The sequence below is a fragment of the Drosophila gunungcola genome, chromosome 3R (genome assembly GCF_025200985.1).
Source record: "Drosophila gunungcola strain Sukarami chromosome 3R, Dgunungcola_SK_2, whole genome shotgun sequence".
Classification (NCBI taxonomy): domain Eukaryota; kingdom Metazoa; phylum Arthropoda; class Insecta; order Diptera; family Drosophilidae; genus Drosophila; species Drosophila gunungcola.
Window position 1 is genome coordinate 7,748,570 of NC_069139.1, and position 18,701 is coordinate 7,767,270.

Here is an 18,701-nt window from a genome sequence, read left to right on the forward strand (position 1 = left end):
TCTTCCATAAAGGTATATATACTATCCGTTGTTTGGACAAAACGCTTTACGATTTCCGATCAAGCTTATCAGCCAGATCAAAATTTTTCGTTGATAACAAATGCCAAGTCAAATGGAAATCGAGATCCAACAATGCCAAGACCTCGCATAAATTTATAAGCTATTTTAATGGCCACAAAAAAAAACAACAAGCTTACGAAATCTGAAAATCTTTGCCAGGCCATCTACAAAAAAGATATCGAGCGACAAATGACCGGCGAAGAGTGACAGATCCAAAGGCGAAGCCATAAAACCAATTAGTGGTACAAAAGCCGAAAATTCTCTGGAACCAAAAGCCCCTGAAGAAAAACAAGAAAAAACTTTCGGCTACTGTGCACGCATATGGCAGGAAATAAAAAACAAAAAATAAAAAAGTATTAGAGAATGATATACAATCCAATTCGAAGGCAGTACTCGTATATAAAAATCACAAATGCCACAAAATCAGGGAAATCATGCAACAGGCGAGAGTCGGTAGCTGCAGCACCTAAATAGCTGTTAATTAAAACCAGATTCTGTTTCTTAGCCCCTTTTCAATTTTCTCGTTGGTCTTTTCCAAGAATCAATTAACAAACGTTGCTGGCTGCACATTAACCAATTAACTGCTAATCTAATTTTATAGATAGAAGAGAAATGGTTGAAGGCGAGTCAAAAGAGTCAAAAGAGTCAAGAGACATCAACGTAAATCTTGGGGAATCCGCTCGTAGAGTTTCCTATATTATCAATGAAATGCAATCCCAACGAACCCAAAAACGACGATGAAACCCTTTAACTAATTAGCATTTTTCACTAAATTCCCAAAGTCCAATTAAAAAACACGAAAACACGACGTTAAGAACAGAGCGATAATTTACCTACATCAATGAGTTTCATTATTCGTATGTGTGTGTTTTTCTCCCCGAGAGGAGATCTTTATCTCGATCTCAAAAAGTGGGACCCAAGAAGAGCTCTGATTTCGCAGCAGGTCTATAGAACCGTAGAACCGTAGAACGGAGAACCCACACGATAACCATAGCCCATAGCCCATAGCCCATAGAGAATGTCATTCATAATTAAAAGCAAAACTTATACCAATATGTCAAGCATAATTTTTATTTGAATGGCCTCAAAAGACGGGGGCCAGAAGATATCCCTTCGGACGACCCATAAATATCGGGGATAATCGACGCAATGTTGAGAAATATTCTCACCTCCGATCGTAAGAATTTAGCTTCCTGGGGACCCGAAGGAACGCAAACGCAGACGAGGCAAATTAACATTTCTGCTGCTGCCATTGGGTCCCTCTTATCCGTTTGTTTGGATTAATTTTAAATTCAGTCTGCCGCTGCATCGGGGCTGCATTCTAGTATTAATTACTTTGGCTTCCGAAATCGAATTTACATATTAAAGTCGTTTTAAGGCAACCACGATTCGTATCGTGCGCGAAGAAATCAAGCCGCATCCAAGAGGTGCAGCTGCAGTCGCCAGTCTTTCGGTCCTCGGTCTTTCGGTCCTTGTGCCTCTGGTGCAGCAGGTTAAATGGAAATCAGCCAGCGCCAGTACACTTTCCACACCTCAGCCCCTTTGTGCACTGAGAGAAAAAATGAAAAGAAATACAAGTCAAAGTCGTAACTATTAATTAATTCTTATTTCATCAAAATATGTTATGATAAACAATTGAACTTTAAATTCATAATTTTATGGACAAGTATGATTAGGTTTCAATATAGGCAATTATGGTTGTAAGTTATTGATTGCCCTATTTATGTTGATAGAATTCTAGGTGGTTGACCTTCTAGATATTATAATATTTTATATTTTGAAAATATTTTGTTATTTGACAAATGATTTTTAAGATGATAAGACGTATTTACAATTGATTTCATTACCCTTTTTTACTCATGACTTGGACACATACCCCAAAAAGAGTTGACTTTTTTTTTGAGTGCCTGAGCGAGAGCCAGCCCATCGACGACCATTTCACAAATCGATACAACGACAGGAAGAGGGGGCCCAGGGCCCAAGTGTCGACTGTGGGCTGCCTTTTGTTTTGTCTTCTTTTATTTTAATTTTTATTTTAATTGGAACAACATAATTCCTAGAAGTTCGCACGAACTAACCACAGCGAGGCCCAGTAAAGATCTGCTAATGGAGTTCGTTTGTTTAGCTGGCTATGGGTTTTCGCTTAGGTTAGGGTTAAGTTTCTTCCCTCTTCAGTTTGGGTTTGCTTCGGTTTCTTCGGTTTGGGTGTCATGAGCTGTGCCGGCGAACCCAATCACCATGAGGCCATCGTAAATTACTCGATCGTGTGTCTGGTGAGGACGGGAGTTGCCTTTGGGCCTTTGGCTGGCCAAAGAAAAGAGGATTGAAAACAATTAAAAAATTGGCAAACACGAATCGATTGTGATTACAGTAAATTGTTGTCAAATTAGCGGCAAAATGAGCGAGAGGAGGTGGAATGGTGCCTCAAGTGGGTGTGGATGGGATGGGGTGGGATGGGATTGGATAGGATAGGATGAGCGATGAGCGATGGCCGATAGGTGATAAAACTGGGTGCGGAGTGGTCCAGAGAAAGTTTGAACTTTGGTAACAAAGTGGTTCGAAGGCGATCAGATCGAAAAGTCAGCAGAGACAATTCTGCATGCTATAGATCGACAGAGATTGATCGGTTGAGAGGTGGAAGATCAGCAGGGTCTGCAGAAGAATGCCAAAATTGGCAGAAAGATGGAAAGTTCTGATCGTTGAAATAGAGTAAAGATCAAAAGGTTTACGAGGAGATGCTCAGAAATCAATTAGATTGGTTTAATTAACAAATTTTATATAAAAGTTTCAGACAATTGCTTGATTTACTCCTTAACACATTTGTCATAAAGTCTCTTTGTTATTGTAACAATAGCAATTACTCAACTTACTTACGAACTTTAAACATTGAAAGTTATTGAGCTTTCTTTTAGGTTCAGCATAAATAAATAGATACCACATACACAAACACTAAATTTCATTCCCAAGCTTAATCCAATCCTGTGATCATGGGATAAAAAATAATTAGCAGGCAAATCCATTAACATTTTGTGCTCCCAAACTAACTACAATCGGAGTAAAATCTTGTGGCATTTCCAGAAACCTAAGCCAAAGCCACCTGACAACATAATTACATCGAAATATCAATAATCCCATGTGGCCCCATGCGGTTATCGCCTGAAATCAACATATCAAAACAGACAATTATACAAAACAAAAACCCGTAGGTACGAAAGTATCTATCAAAAGCCATCTCTCGCGTACTCACTCACAAATACGAGAAGGCAACTTCGCAGCTACAGATACAGATACAGATTGATCGATCATGAGAGACGGCACCAGATTGGTAAACTCTATAGAGCAGCCCAGGCAGTTGAAATAATTATGAAATGTCAAACCTGTGTTCGCGCTCGATTACGCCACTTGACATGGCCAATTAATCTCGGCTTAATTGGTTTGTGCCACAACAAAACCGAGATACAGATACACAGATGCAGCCAGATACACGACATCTGATATTGATGTGCATTCGCTTCTGATTTCGATTCGTCTCGTCTCGTCTTGTTTTTTTTTTTTTTTTTGTTTGATTTCAGCTCCAAAGTGCTGGTGGTTCCTTGAAATTTGTCATATTTACCGACGGACAAGTGATCGATATGCGCTGAAAGGCTGGCGAAATCGGAAGGATCTCGGGGTATATGGGGGTTCATGGCTATTTTTTTTTTTGTTTCTTGGCATCCTCGCTTGTAGACATTTTATCAGATTCTTTAATTGCGTAAAACATTTTTGGATTCTTCACGTACGAAATTCCAAAACACCGAAGCTTGTTAAAATTCTTCTATCACTGAGCAGGCAGTCTTTTGTTTTGTGTGTGTGTGTATGTGTGTGTGTGTGTACTGGTTAGTATCTGTGTGGGTCTCTCTGAAAAGAGACAGCAAAAGACACCGAAAGAGACGGCTATTGCCATGTGGAACGTACGAAACGCCAATTAAGAAATTGACAAATTAAAGCTGAATGCTTTTTATAATCAAAACAGACAAAGCAAATAAGCCCGGCCAGGCGGCCAACAACTTGTTCGAGGTTGCTTGAAAAATGTATGAATTTTTATTGTCTTTGTTGCCCGGCCACGAGCACACAGACCAACTGCCAACTGGCTGTTTAATTTGTTATATATACCTAGCATTTTGCATATATTTTATTCGCTTCGTCTTGGGAAAAAAATAAAGAAAAAAAACTTTCTATTTTCGTTAATGCCTGCTGTTGAATGTCTGCCCTGGCATTTATTTTATTTTATTTTTTATTTCGGTAGCCAATCGGCAGCGGCAAATTAACGCAACGGCTTGTTACAGACGCGTTTTACAATCTCGGCGCATTTTTTGCCCGATTGCAGTTTGCACGTTGCACGTTGCTGGTTTCAGGTTGCAGGTTGCAGCAATCAATCGATCAACCGATCAAGCGATCAAACGAGCGAAAGCTGCAGTGATGCGGCCATGTCAAAGTCCTTACAAACAGCAGGAAGACCGAAAGGAAATCGGCGAAAAAAGGCTAAGAGCTGAAAGCCACAAGGAGGAGGAGGAGCAATCGATGGCCAACGATGGCTGCTAGCAGCATTCCGAAATGACAAAACAGTTAAAAAATAATTAATTGCGTTGCCTTAAATGGCCTAAAGCGGTTTGGCTTTTTTCCCTCCTCCAGTTTGCCTCCTGGTGCAGTTTTTTCTGCTCGCTTGTTTGCAAGCTGCAACAGCAACAGCGCTACACTGGAAAATATTATTTACCCAAATTTAATTTCAATTAATATTGTATGTGGACTTGGTGGCACAAAAATTTATACACTTATCTTTTGATCTTATATTTCTATTCAAATGAGTTGCACATAAACAAGGATTTCCCAACAAAGAAACAATTTTTTGTATGTCTCAAAGGAAATTCTTTTAATATTTTATGCAAGGTATATAGTAAGGTACTATAATTTATATTTTATCATTCAAATATAATATGTAAGGCTGTAATATTTTAAATTTAAATTACAAGACGTTGTAAAACCAATTTTTACTTTTTGATTACAAGATTTATGAAATGCCATTACGGTTTTTCTCTGTGCATTAGCAACTACAACAAGATCAACAAGTGCACATGTTGCTGCTGCTGTGCGTTGTCCGCTCATTGCCCATTTTGGCCATTGTTTTTATTGCCCGCCTGGAGCGGCCATCGGGCAGCCACTTTAGGGCTTATTAATGATGGATTCTCCTCCTCAATTCCTTGGCGACTTTTGTTTTATTGCGCAAGGCAGCCGAGCAGCGGGTTTTGTCCCCCCGAAAATGAACCCAAAACCCTGGTTTGGGACTTGCAAAAACAATGGACCTGGCCGAATGTATGTCAACGTTATTGTCCGCATGACAAATGGACAATTGGCGGGGAGAGAAACTCTCTGGTGAGAGCTGCGTACTAAACGTTTTGGCAGCTTGGCGACTAATTTGGGCCAACACACTGATGATGATGGCCAGAAAGACCATTACGAAGAAGTAAAAGCGTTAAAACCGAACTCAAAAAAGGGGATCGAAGTATTGGTCATTAGTAAGCTCAAAGTAATATAATATTTTTACGGTTTTATAACCGAAAAACCGTTTGACTGTTGATGAATAAATATAAGGTCGCAAACTGGTGTATTTTAAAAACTGTGGTAAAATAAATAAATATGTATTAATTAGAAAAAAAGTTTTATAAAATTTAACTTTGACATTGAACCTGTAAGCGCTAGTGAAAAAGTTTTCAGATTTCTATTCGTTTAACTTTATTACGCTGATCTTACATAAACCACACCCGTAATATAAATCAAGATTCTTATCGCTGGAAGCACCAACGAAACCGAGTGCAACAAATAACAAATTTTCACTTTTATTTAACAAATGATCGAAATGGGTCTGCCGGACAAACAGAGAAAACCTAATATCAAGATCCTATCGTTATGGCTTTGTAAAGTATCCATAACGGCTCAGCGCGCTGACGACTTCCCATAACTTTTGACCAAAATTGGCAGCCAACACCGCGTCAGGGCCAAGATATTTATGTAAACCAAATCGGACACACAAATTCATGGACAACGCCCTAGAGAAGATTACGGATCTGAGATCGTGGACCGGAGTCAATGCATTAGCGATAAATTTCAATCAAATCCGATCGAAAACAACACACAAAACATCGCCCCACTCAGAAGAGATCGTTCGTTGCATAATTAGAAAACGTCTAAATTTCGTTTTGTATGCCAAAGAACACTAAATTAGATTTACGATTCCCGATCAAAGCAGTCGAACGCATGGAACGCAATTAAAATCAGCTTAATAATTCTCCCAAAAGAAAGCAGATCAGATCGTCTGAATTCTCAAGGTGTGATAATAATTTTATGAAAGAGTCCAACGAGGCAACAAATCAATTCCGCATAATGCCAATAAAAAGATTTGAAGAAGGCATTTACATTCATGAACATAAATCTCCGCCCGGGCACAATGCTGAAATAAAATAAGAAAGAACTTAAGAAGACATCCAACAATTTCATTATGAGGCATGAATGAATGCCCGAATGACCGAAGGGAATGAATGAATGAAACTAGATGCTGCTTTTCGGGTTTATTGTTGGACCCATTTTGGCGGCGAGTCACTTTTTTGGAGGACCTCACAATCGGCCGTAGAGCACTACGGGCGATTAGGTGTTAAACACACAATTCGTTGGGCATATCTGCCCGAAGTTGTCTGACGTAATTTATGACCCGTGGAAGATTGCCCGTACCCATACCCATATCCATAGGGTAGAAAAGGGGGTTACAATCGCTGACGAGCTATGGATCTGCAGGTAGGACCCACCTCGGTGGTCGTAACCCCGGCCCCAGATTACCAGATTTTCACTCAAGTGCAATTCCTGAGCATGCGCCGCTGGACACTCCACTGAAAATTGTTGCGAAAGAGCCACTGAAAGTTCACTGAAAAAAAGTATTATCAAGGCTTAAAATTATTTAAATATCTAAGAGAAGATATTACCTAATAAATTATGTGAGTGTACAAAAAGTGTTTATAGAGAAATATAACTCACCAAAGCTAAACACAAATGGGAGAGAAAATTATAACCCAATAAATTTAGGAATATACAAATTCGTTAAATATTTTAAAATTCTTTTTATGAGTTTAAGTAATTGATAATATTTTAAAGCGGTTAATGGTAAATATATAACAAAAATTAAATATTAAAGAAGTTTATTTCAGCAAATTTAAAAGGGAACTTAATTTTCAATTAGCTTAACTCAAAACATATATTTAATATTTTTTTTTTGGTTATTTTAGTAAACAGAAATATTTTCTCAGTACATCTGTGAAGCTTTTTCGTTGGCGCCTCGGCGCCGCAATTAAGCAGAAATTGGTAAAATAAAAAAGAGCAAAAATTAAGGTTAATGTAGGCCGTGGTCCGCTAATTAAGATATGGTTGCCTGGCCGCGAACGCTCCACTGATTCCGATTCTCCTGATTCTCCCTGCACCTTTCGACAAGTCATTGAGCTGTTAAATTTATTTAATGCCTTCACAATGGAGGCAATCATGTTGCCAGTGGCTTTGTTATTAATTTTATTGCTGTGCGATTGAGACAAGTTAATTTTTCCTCGCAGCCATAATTATTCGCTGGAATTGTCCGAGTCACGAACGGATTCCCAGGATCCCCGAGGATCAGCGGGCTGCCTGCTGCGCTTTTGTCTCGGACCTTTGAGTGCAGGTCCTTTTCTCCGGGCTCAATGAATGAGGTCCTTCATTCATGTCTTTCAGGTTCGAGAGTTTCCATTCAGCCCCGATCTCCCAGTTTTGTGGGTGTGTCGCACATGGATTACACTAATGCGATAGTTGTCCTACAATTTAATGCACTCACCGCACTCGAGCGAGGATTTAATGATGTTCCCACCAAGTTCAAGTGCTCGGTGTCGGCAGATTCGCAAAAAGGATTTTAGGGATTTTGTTCGGGAGGCAAACAACGAAATCCTTTCATATGTTTCAAGAACCCTTCATATTTCATCGGCACTTGAGAGTCAGTGCCGCCATAAGTGTTTATTGTCTCTGGACATTGTCTGCAGGACTCTCTCCGCAGATAGTTTTTTTGAACCTAAAATTGATCCTCAACGTCATTCAGGTGCAGGTGAGCACGAGCCCTTTTTCGCTGACTAAGCGACTTTTTGAACTAAGAATTTTCTGGAGGTGCTGGAACTGATGCGCTTAACTCTTTGACTCTGTTTTGGGTAAGGCAGATCAGCTTATAGTAGGATCAAGTGGAACCTACTCTAAATCACTCAAAAAAAAAAAACACAAATCATAGTATTACGGGTTCCTATATTTTTGAAATAACCAAAATTTTCTTAAAGGAACTGTAGTTTAATACTTGCTGAAAAATAATAAGTCTTATTAAACTCTGTCGTTTTAATTCATTTCCCTACCCTATTGACTATGTTAACAGGTAAAAATAGGTAAACAACCAAGAGATCTCAAACTATAGTTACTCAATTATTATTATAATTTATTAATTGGAATCGCCACTCTTTGGCCGTTTACTTCCTTAACTCTTTTTCATGTTATGGCTTACTTCCGGTACCACATCTGCAGTGTCCTCATCCGCTTGACTTTCTTCTGCAGCTGCAGAATACCGTACATTAAGGCCTCAGCGGTGGGTGGACATCCGGGCACGTAGATATCCACCGGAACAATTCGATCGCAGCCGCGAACCACCGAGTACGAGTAGTGGTAGTAGCCACCGCCGTTGGCGCAACTTCCCATCGAGATGACCCACCTGGGTTCCGGCATCTGGTCGTATATCTTCCGAAAAGCTGGTGCCATTTTGTTGGTCAAAGTGCCGGCCACAATCAGGACGTCTCCCTGGCGAGGAGAGGCCCGAAAAACCACGCCAAAACGATCCATGTCATATCGAGGAGCTGCAATGTGCATCATTTCCACGGCACAACAGGCCAGGCCAAAGGTCACAGGCCACAGCGATCCCTTGCGACCCCAGTTCAGCAGATCGTCCAACCTGGCACAGGTCCACTCGCCCCAGGATTTCTGATCCCTCCCAAAAGGCGAGTAGCCCCACTTTGGAGGGTTCTGGCAGGAGTAATCGTACACCGGCATGGTCTTCTGAGCACGAATCCACTGGGATTGGATTGCTGAGCCACGGGAAAGCAGCAGCTTGCCAGCATTCTTGGATAAGAACAGGGAACTTATCATCCTAACAAGATTTAAGGTATCTCAATTTTTTTCTGTTCAAGCAATGAATGAAAATATGAAAACTTACTTGCTTATTTTGAGATATTGTTAATGACCGTCTGTATTTGACATATTTTACAACGAAAGTAAACATACATAAAAATAAGTTTGCAGGCTAAATAGCTTCGAAAGGAAAATACTTTTGTATTAAGACTAAGTGGAAATATTTAAATTAAATTTAAATATTTTAAACGAAAAATCATTAAAATTAGTTTATAATATAACAAATTTAATAGCTTTGTAATGAAAATTCTGGATCTATTAGAGCAAATAAAACTACCAGCGTATGATTTGTTACTATTTTTAAAGATATTTTGGATGCCATTCATGCCAAAACTAAGTGCATATAATAATAATTGCTTTCCTAGTATAATAAATATTTACAAATCTCAGTTTATTCTTTTCCTAACTGCGCTCTTTATAGTTATGGCCTTTTTAGACATATTATAAAATAGACGATTAATAATTTACGATACAATTTTACACCTTAGCCCGACCCCTTTTAAAGTTGTATATATATATATATTATTCAGCTCTAAATCCCATTTGGCTTCCCTTAACGCCACCGCTTGGCGTCAAAATCAATCGAAAAACCTAGACACTTAAACGCTGGGCGGACAGCGAACAGGAATCGACGGGCTCATAAATACGCATGAAGATGGGGCCTCCATTCATCGAGGTTCGAGTAGAGATCATTTAAAAGGAAATTATTAGCTGATTGCAGCAGCGCCAGCCCCCGCTGCTGTACTTGGGTATTTAATGGGACCCGAGGACCTGGAGACATGCAATCTGGGACTTGGCACTTGGGCCAGGGAACAGGAAAAAGGGGCCTTGGAGCAGATGCATCCGCGGAGAGCTTACGCAATCGCTGCTCGGGCTCATTACAGAGGCGACAATAAGGAAGATGCACTTGTAGAAATAATAGACGAACAAATTTTGAGAATATTCTGCGATTTTAACAGAAATTTTACTGAAATATAACTAAATTATCTGACAAATTAAAGACATTTAAAAACAGTTTCTTCAAACTATGAGTTTGGATAAATTGGTTACAAATTGATGCAATATTATATTTAATATCTTTTTAACCTTTTAAAAGTTATAATTTGTTTTGTTCATATTTTGGTCATATTTGGTTCCAAAATTTGTTAGGAAAAAAATAAGTGATTTCAATTGATTTAATCACGTTTAGCTTAAGACTTGTAGAAATATATTTCCAAGTGTGAGATTGCAAGCATGGCGCTGGCGCAGCTGGCAGTCAATACTCGGTGGAAAAATGGCAACTGCCACTGCGGCTGCTGTGTCTTTTTGCGGTTTTTAATTAACGCTTTTGCACAATGCTTGTCTAATTACGCCTATGGTGCCACTGGCACGACAACAAAACGGCAGCAACTACTAAATCATCAATATTGTCAAGCAGCAGCTGCTGGTTTTGCAGACTGTCCAAGAATCCTTCAGGATGAGCAATAGAAAAAAATATACAAAAAGAGAATACAAACAGGAGACGGCAGACAGGCAACAGCCACTGACGACGATCATCGCATGGCAATTAGGCATTGGCTGCATTTGATGCATCATTAATTGAATTAAATTTGCATTTAAATGCGCACCTATGAATGGAGCAGGGAATTCTGCACAGCAGCGTTTTTCCCAGCCAGCCAGCCATCCAGTTAGCCAGCTAGCCAGCTAACCATCCAGCCAGCTCGTCTGCCTCGACAATAAACCGCTGATGAAGTCATATAAGCCCGGCTCGAACGCATTGGCCAAATGCAGCGGGTACGCAGCAAAAATGCCAATTTAAAATGGCTAAAATAAATTGGTTTCGTTCGGCTTTGTTCGCTCCTCCGATGGCTGGCCAACGCAAAATAGACTATCATCAATTTAAAATCAATATGTCACATAAATTGGAAGGGAAATCAACGCCAAAAGCCGCCAACGATATTGGCCAAGGAAAATGTATGAAAAACGAAAAGAGAGATGCGAAATAAATAAATAAAGGCAAGGACAAAATGATGAAATGATAGGAACATTTTGAATACCCTTGAAGATTTAATATGTGATAAATTAATGCCAAAGTTAAAAAATATTAATAAAAAGAAAAATGTTCCTTGGTGTTCTTTAATGAACAATTATTATTAAAAATTAAAACTGGTGTGTTAAACTTTTATTTAAAATTTTAAGTTTTGAAACAACCTAGTTTTAAATTAGATATATTATTAATAACATTATCATGTTTTTAGTTTATTTAAATTAAGTTTCTATTTTGAAAACAATGTTACATTCAAATATTTCAATGTTTAATTTTACTAAGGGATTTTTCTCTTGGTGAATTTAATATAATCGAAGCACTTTAAATTTAAAACAATTTGCAAATTTAATAATCATTTTTGGTATTGGTTTTTTGGAGAATTGAAATGCTTAAAAAAATTAAACATTTTTAGATACACTCTCACACTTTTGCAAGAGTTACTTTTATAAAGGAATACAATTTTAAGTTACCTACTTCTTATTATTTTGTTTTACTGTTTGTGTTTGCAACTTTTAAGCCAGAGTAAAACTAGGAATGTCCTGTGTAAGGGTATGATAAAAATGGACAAAAGCTGCAGTTGCAACTGCAGAGTCCACTGCGATTACTTTGCTATAATTCGTCGTCATCGTTGGCGCAACTGCAATAGCAACAGCAACAGTTGCTGCAATTGTTGCTGCTGCTGTTTGGTGACATCGTCGCTGGGGTTTTATTGGCCACTTTTGGCCACATCAGCGACAACGATGAGACAGCCGAGCGCGCTTCCTGTCTCATGGCTCATAGCATATAGCATATATCCACGATATGGACTATACATACATCATTATATATATACATATACATATAGCTGTGTGTGCCGGACAACTTGCCATTATTATGCGCATGTTGCATTGCATTGTTGCTGCTAGCAGGCTGCTGTTGTTGCCGGATTTGTCAGCGATCCTCAAAGTGATAAAAATTGCTCGTAAATCCTTAACGAGTGGAACTAACACGCGCTGGCTGGCAGGCTTTCTGGCTTACTAACCGAAACTCAGCCCCCGCATCCACACACCACATTTGTCTTTTTAGTGAACTCCTAAAACAACATGCCAAGTGGAACAATGGCCGATCCGCAGACCGAAATGGACGCGCTCATCTCTTGATCTGCATTGTTAGCGGGCAGCAGCAGCAACATCCACAGGAGCAACATCAACAACAGGAGCAACATTGACAAGATCACAGAGGGAAAAATGATCAGAAATATTTGTAGATTTTTATATAAATATACTTGATATCTGATAGATCAACAGAGATAAACACCTCATCTCCAATATTAAAATTAACATATATTTTTTAATACAATTTTAAGCCTAAGCAAAAATATAAAATTTTTATATTTATTTCTTTTTTACTTGTTCATGAAAAATATTATTGTATCTTAACCTTCATTATTAGATTTGTTCTACCTAAAATATCCGAAATGTAATTGTACAAATAAACCAACAAACATTCTTTAAGAAAATTCAAATGTTTTTCTTTGTGCAACAACACTGCCAGCTTTCCGTTTTCATTGTGACTTCTGGAGCTCTTTGCATTCAACAGAACTCACACCAAACCATTGGTTTTGGCCAGTTTATGCATCACCAAACACCAAATTGACTCCATTAAATTCCAATTGTGCCAATGTTTTCTTAAGAAGGGGAAGGAGAAGCCAAAACAAATGCTGAGTGTTCTTTAAGATGATAGTTTTCAGCAAGAATGTTGTGCAATTGCTGTTGTCTTTCTCCCCATTGAGACAGAAGTTGTAATGCAGTCAAACAAACTTAAATTCTATAAACCTGATATATGGTATAGTTATTTCTTAATTTCCGATCGCCCAACTTGCTACAGCCAACGATAAGCCGCAATTAAGCCTTAATGTTCGCCAGATAAACGCTAATTTAACAACCCCACACAAGAAGCCAAACCAAAGTTACAGGTTAACGCAAACAAATCAGATCGAAACCATATGGTTAACCAATTAAAGATGCAAAAGACAAAAAAACCAAAGCCCAGCTGACAATAAAACCAACAAATTTTCGTATTTAACGATCGGCAAATTAACATACATTTACACATGCCGGGAACGGAGAGCGGGACAAACGAGTTTTCGACTTTTCGAGGCGGGCCACCGTCAGTCAGAGTGTCCGACCACCCAAATGGGAGGTGGGGAAGCTGCGGTGTCGGTTTGGGAAAATATAGCTAAAAAAACTTAACAAAATGTATCAATAGAAACCAAATATTCTGAAAAAGATTCTTATTTACATGCGATTTCTAATTTGAAATCTTATAAGATTAACTAATATTAAATATTCAAAATGATTCCTCAATTTTAATGTGGAATTGAAAAATAGTACTTTAAAGATTTTAATAACAATAAACGATAAGTTTACGAAAAAGTACTCAAAGCTCAATACAGCTGAAATAATATTTTTTTTGTATATACATTTAGAATTCTTAATAAAATAAATAAAGTAAGGCCTTAACTAAAAATATATACGACAATCTTGAATGCAAAACGATAAATTAATAAAGATAAGACAAAATTCAATGCCAATCATTATAAGTTTAAAAATAATACAATTTTTTAACATTTTAAATAACAATCCAGAATATGCTAAATAATAGCTAAATGGACAACACTAAAAAGGAGGCAGCAAGACGAATGGGAGGGGCTGCAGCTCCACCGCTCTGTTTAAGTAGGTGTTGACAGTTCGTTATAATAATAACTACTTTAAAATAAAGCCAAGTCCAAAGCCGATAATTAATTACGAACGATTAATGACAATGTTATCTAAGCGCATGACAAACGCCGCGGGGCAAAAGCAACAACTAAACAGACGGAATACTCCACTCGTCGACTTTTCGCTTGAGTTCAGATGAGTTCAAGCATAACACCTCCGCCTTTTTATGGGCGTGGCGACCGCCTGCTGATTTCAGCTAACATTCTGCTTAATTTGCGAATAATTTGATCAACAGCTTCATCTTGGGGGTAATTATACAGTAGATATATTTAAATTCCTTAATTACCATAAAGTGTTGACAATTGGTTCCTTATGATTGTATTCTAAATTTTTCAAAGATTTCCTAATCTTTTTTTTTTAATATTTGCAAATACACATATTGTAGCAATGCAACTTTCACCTAATGGGAATAAATACTGTATTATTTTTTCCCGAAAACCTTTAAAAAACAACAAAGTCGGCTTTCTTTGAAGCTCATGTTGCGGTTATTATGTAAAAAACACAAAATCATTTTAATACACAATGTCACATTCACATCACTTACCCCGAACATTTGTATTTGTCTTTGTTTTTCGTTTGTTTGTTTTCGGTCTGTATTATTTTCTTTTCGACCGCACTTTCACTTTTCCTCCGCTCCCTGGGCGGATAATTAATGTGCTTCGCGACCCGGACTCTTCCCCTAAGTAGGGTGCTCCATATATCCGTGCGTCCCCTCCTAATACATAATTACGTTGTTTCATTAACAGCATTAGCAGCGACAATATTTCACCCGATTTTCAAGTAGGGACTCCACATATTCCGAAGTGAAGTGGAGGTGTCGCATCTCGTTTGCTTCCATCCACTCGCAGTCTTGATTTATCGACATTAGGCGTATAGTTTGGATGCCCAGCTTCCGTGGGTGGCAACTAGAGATGAACTAGATGTGTGATTTTCTTTTATGTAATTTTAAATTTGTTCAATATAAGTATATCAAATATTAAGGTAAACATTAAACGATTAAAAAATAAAATTGTAAATTTGCTAACATACTTGATCATATAAAAAATAAATAATATTAGGTTTGACATACCTAATTTTTTGTCGAGTTATTAGCCAAAAATTTAAATTTTTGGTCAGCTTAAGAAAGATTTCCTGTACCCTTAGTATTATTTTAAATTTGAATAAATGGCTACTAATGTCATGATAATATATATTTTAAAATATTTTACCCAAAAATCACGTTGTCATCTCTAGTCTCCGATCCCAGCGTTATGGATTATTAATGCAATGGGTTGTGAACGGGCAGATGAGGCGGCATTGATCACTCTCCGCTCCCCTGAAGTGTTGTCCCCCTCCAGAGATTTTCCCCCATATTTATTTTTTGGGGGGTGTAAACGGACTAATGCAATCTCAAGTATGTGCGACACGCTGGCTGGGGCGACTACTGCAACATGTGGCCAAATGCTATATATGTGGAGTGGCATAAAAAGATGCACCGCCCGACGAATTTATGGGATGCGGCATGTTGCCATTGGCCTGATGCTCACACGCATTTAAATACCTAATAAAAGTTACACTTGAAAATTAATGATCAGCGTTTTCAGCGTTTTGTGGGACACGACAAAGTGACAACACTTGAATTAAGTTGTTCCCGGTCCAAAGGATCGCGGATTTGGCTCCCGAACTCCAACTTCACATTATTCCCCGCGCCGTTTCGGTTGTCAGATATGCCGAGATTTCGTTTTAGTTGGCGCAATAAATTTTGTGGTTTAATGGGGCGGGCGTAGCGGCTCGACTCTGAAGTTTTTCACTTTGATATTCGAGCGTCTATTAATGAAAACGTTGCGCTGCAGTGAGGCGGCCTTTTTTGGCCTATTTTATAGGGCACACTTCCTTTTTTAATGCAGTCGCAAGAAACGAGGCCCAAAGCCCAAAGCGAACGGCTTTAGCCAAGGCTTGAGGGGCATAAACGAGGCTATTAAAGTGACAAAAATTGACACTAATCATGCTTGGATGCCAGCCAAAGGGGTGGCCGACCATTTGTTTTGGGGGCCGGGTCGAAAGAGTCCACATTTTGTAGCCCTGTCATGTTGCAGACGGTTCGTAATTTATGTCTTAACACTTACAGATCGTTAGCAAATGGAAAGGGTCAGGTCGGGAAAGTAACTCGGGACTCGCTGGAAAGTGATCGCCTACAATGCGGCGTAATTAGCTAATAAATGTGAACACATGTTAGTGATTTGGGAGCTGAATATAAAAGTGAATGGGTCTATAAGTTTTTATTATTTTACTTAATTAGAATATGGATACAGAAATAAATGTATGGCAAGCTCTAGTAAAATGCTTTTCCTTATATAAATATTCTACACAAGACATTTTTAATAACATCATATACGTAAACACAGAGTTGTATAAGAAGGCAAACTGTAAACTAAGAGTTTTGAAAAAAATATTTTCAATCATTTAAATATGACGTTTAAATAGATTTCGACTAAAACGTTCAAATTTAAATATTTCAATTATATTTTAAGCATATAAATATGCAACTATCCAATAGGAATAAGTAACATTATGCTTAAGAGTGTGCTTAATTCTGGAAGTTATCCGGCTGTATGGATACCAAACGCCTACCCATTATCCCTCATCTAAGCCCGTGCCCGTGCTCAGATAACCGGGCAATAGCAACACCATCGCTAGACGCACCAAAGTAAATTGTTCGATTAATTGGATTTTAACAGCGACAAGTAGCCGCCAGGCAGGACAACCATTGAACCAATGAACACCACCAGACAAAGCCAATAAAAAAGAGTGTTGGGAGGTTTTCAAAAGTAAAGAAAAACCAGCAGCATTCCCAGGCAGCAGACATGAAATCTCGCTGGCGAGCGAAATAGAGATGAATTTACAGCTACAAATCGCTTGATCAGTCAACATTTTAGCAACGTCTAATTGTCAGTCAGTCAAGCAGACGGTAAACCGTCGACAACAACGGCAACGGCAGCAATGGCAATGGGCAATGAGCAATGGCAGCAGCAACTGTTGCTGCCCCGCAACAACATCCACGGCAACATTGCAGCAAAAAGAGGCCCCAAAGTTGAATTTTTATTGTTGTCACAGCAATTTCAATTGGTTCGATGAGCATTCCAGCATTGCACGCGGCCAACGAGCGGAGCGATCGAAAGAAGTACAAATAAAACCAAACCAAACCAAGCCAAATAAAATAAAAAACCAAAACTGGCTTAGACGAGAGACGCTGGAGACACAGCTCCATCATCGATATTATGTCGCTGGCAGACGATTAATGATTGCCAAGGTGAAGATCTCATCGACAAGCGCTTGCCTCTCGCTCTTTGTTTTTATTTACAGTCGAGCGTCGCTAAGAAGTATATGCCCCACTCAATTAATTTTAAAATTCACTGAATTTGCAAGGCATGATTAATTATTTCTGAATCAAAAAATTGTACACATAATTGTATAAAACATTATGAAATTTAAACATTACATTTAAGTTGAGAGCTTTAAAGTAAAACTTATATTTTAAATAAAAATACACGAGAAGGTATTAATTTATTTAAACCTAAACCACTTTCCCATGATAATTGAAACTTCAAAATTGTTGACTGGCTTATAAATTATATTTTTTTTACAAATGTATAAAACTAATTTATAATTATTAAAAACAAATTTTTTTTAATGTAATAGATAGTTTTAGTTTAGAAAAATTTATATTTTAAACACTCGATTATTAAATTGTTAAAAAATATTTGACTTGGGAAGTTGGACTGTAAAAATATTTTTTTTTGCCCCGGCTCAATGTCAGTCCGTCAGTTTGTCAGTTCGTCAGTTTGTCAGTGTCGCCGGGCCAAAGCGAGCAACGTCTCTCTCCCCAACACTTGGTATTTATGCCAATTAGTATGAAATTTCTTACGTGCCCGCAGACAGCGGCCTCAGTCGAAGTAGCAGATCCAAGATTCAGCTTCAGCTTCAGTTTAGCTCCAACTCCCAAGATCCAGAGCTCCATCCTCATCACAAGCCATCGGTTGCGGTTGCTTCCGCTCAAACTGGTCCAGTTTCATTTCTCGATTTCACCCTAATGCCAGGCAGCTACTACTGTGACTATAACTTGTGGCTCTTATTGTCTCTCTGCGGGCTTAGCGCCATTTTTGTCGCGCTTTTCTGGCTTTGGCTAATCTGGGTGCCTAAATCGCCCGATCCGCAAATATTTCGTATTTAATTTGCTGCGCTGCCTCGTGTCGCAATTGTCAATTCAAATATGCCCCTATCTCTGAATGAGCGGAAAATAAATGTTTATATTATAGTTCAAATAAACTGGCAATCTAATTTAATTAGATTTTATTCATTATAATGCAATATTATATTATTTACAGCTTGTATTTAAATAACAACATCTTCACAAAATGGTTTGGATATGTCGTTTTCTTTTAGAAAAAAAAAAAACAAAATAAGCGATTGTTAAATTTTAACTGGATTAAAGAGAATCCCAGTATAAAGTCTAAAAGATTGGTTTGCCTTGCACCAAAATTATGAATTGTCATAGTCTGATAAGGAATACATAGCTGCTCTGAATTATTTACCAATGTACTCGAGTATTAGCT

At 38.2% G+C, this 18,701-nt stretch overlaps 1 protein-coding gene across 1 annotated transcript; it reads right to left on the minus strand.

The window, feature by feature from the left end:
* Window positions 1-8,581: 8,581 nt before the first annotated feature.
* On the minus strand, window positions 8,582-9,448 carry LOC128257558 (NADH-quinone oxidoreductase subunit B 2). The gene is made up of 2 exons (XM_052988621.1): window positions 9,350-9,448; window positions 8,582-9,283 (listed from the first exon to the last, which is right to left on the minus strand). Exon 2 carries the CDS (start codon window positions 9,280-9,282, stop codon window positions 8,644-8,646), a length of 639 nt encoding a protein of 212 aa, XP_052844581.1. The 5' UTR covers window position 9,283; window positions 9,350-9,448; the 3' UTR covers window positions 8,582-8,643.
* Between the last annotated feature and the right edge of the window lie 9,253 nt (window positions 9,449-18,701).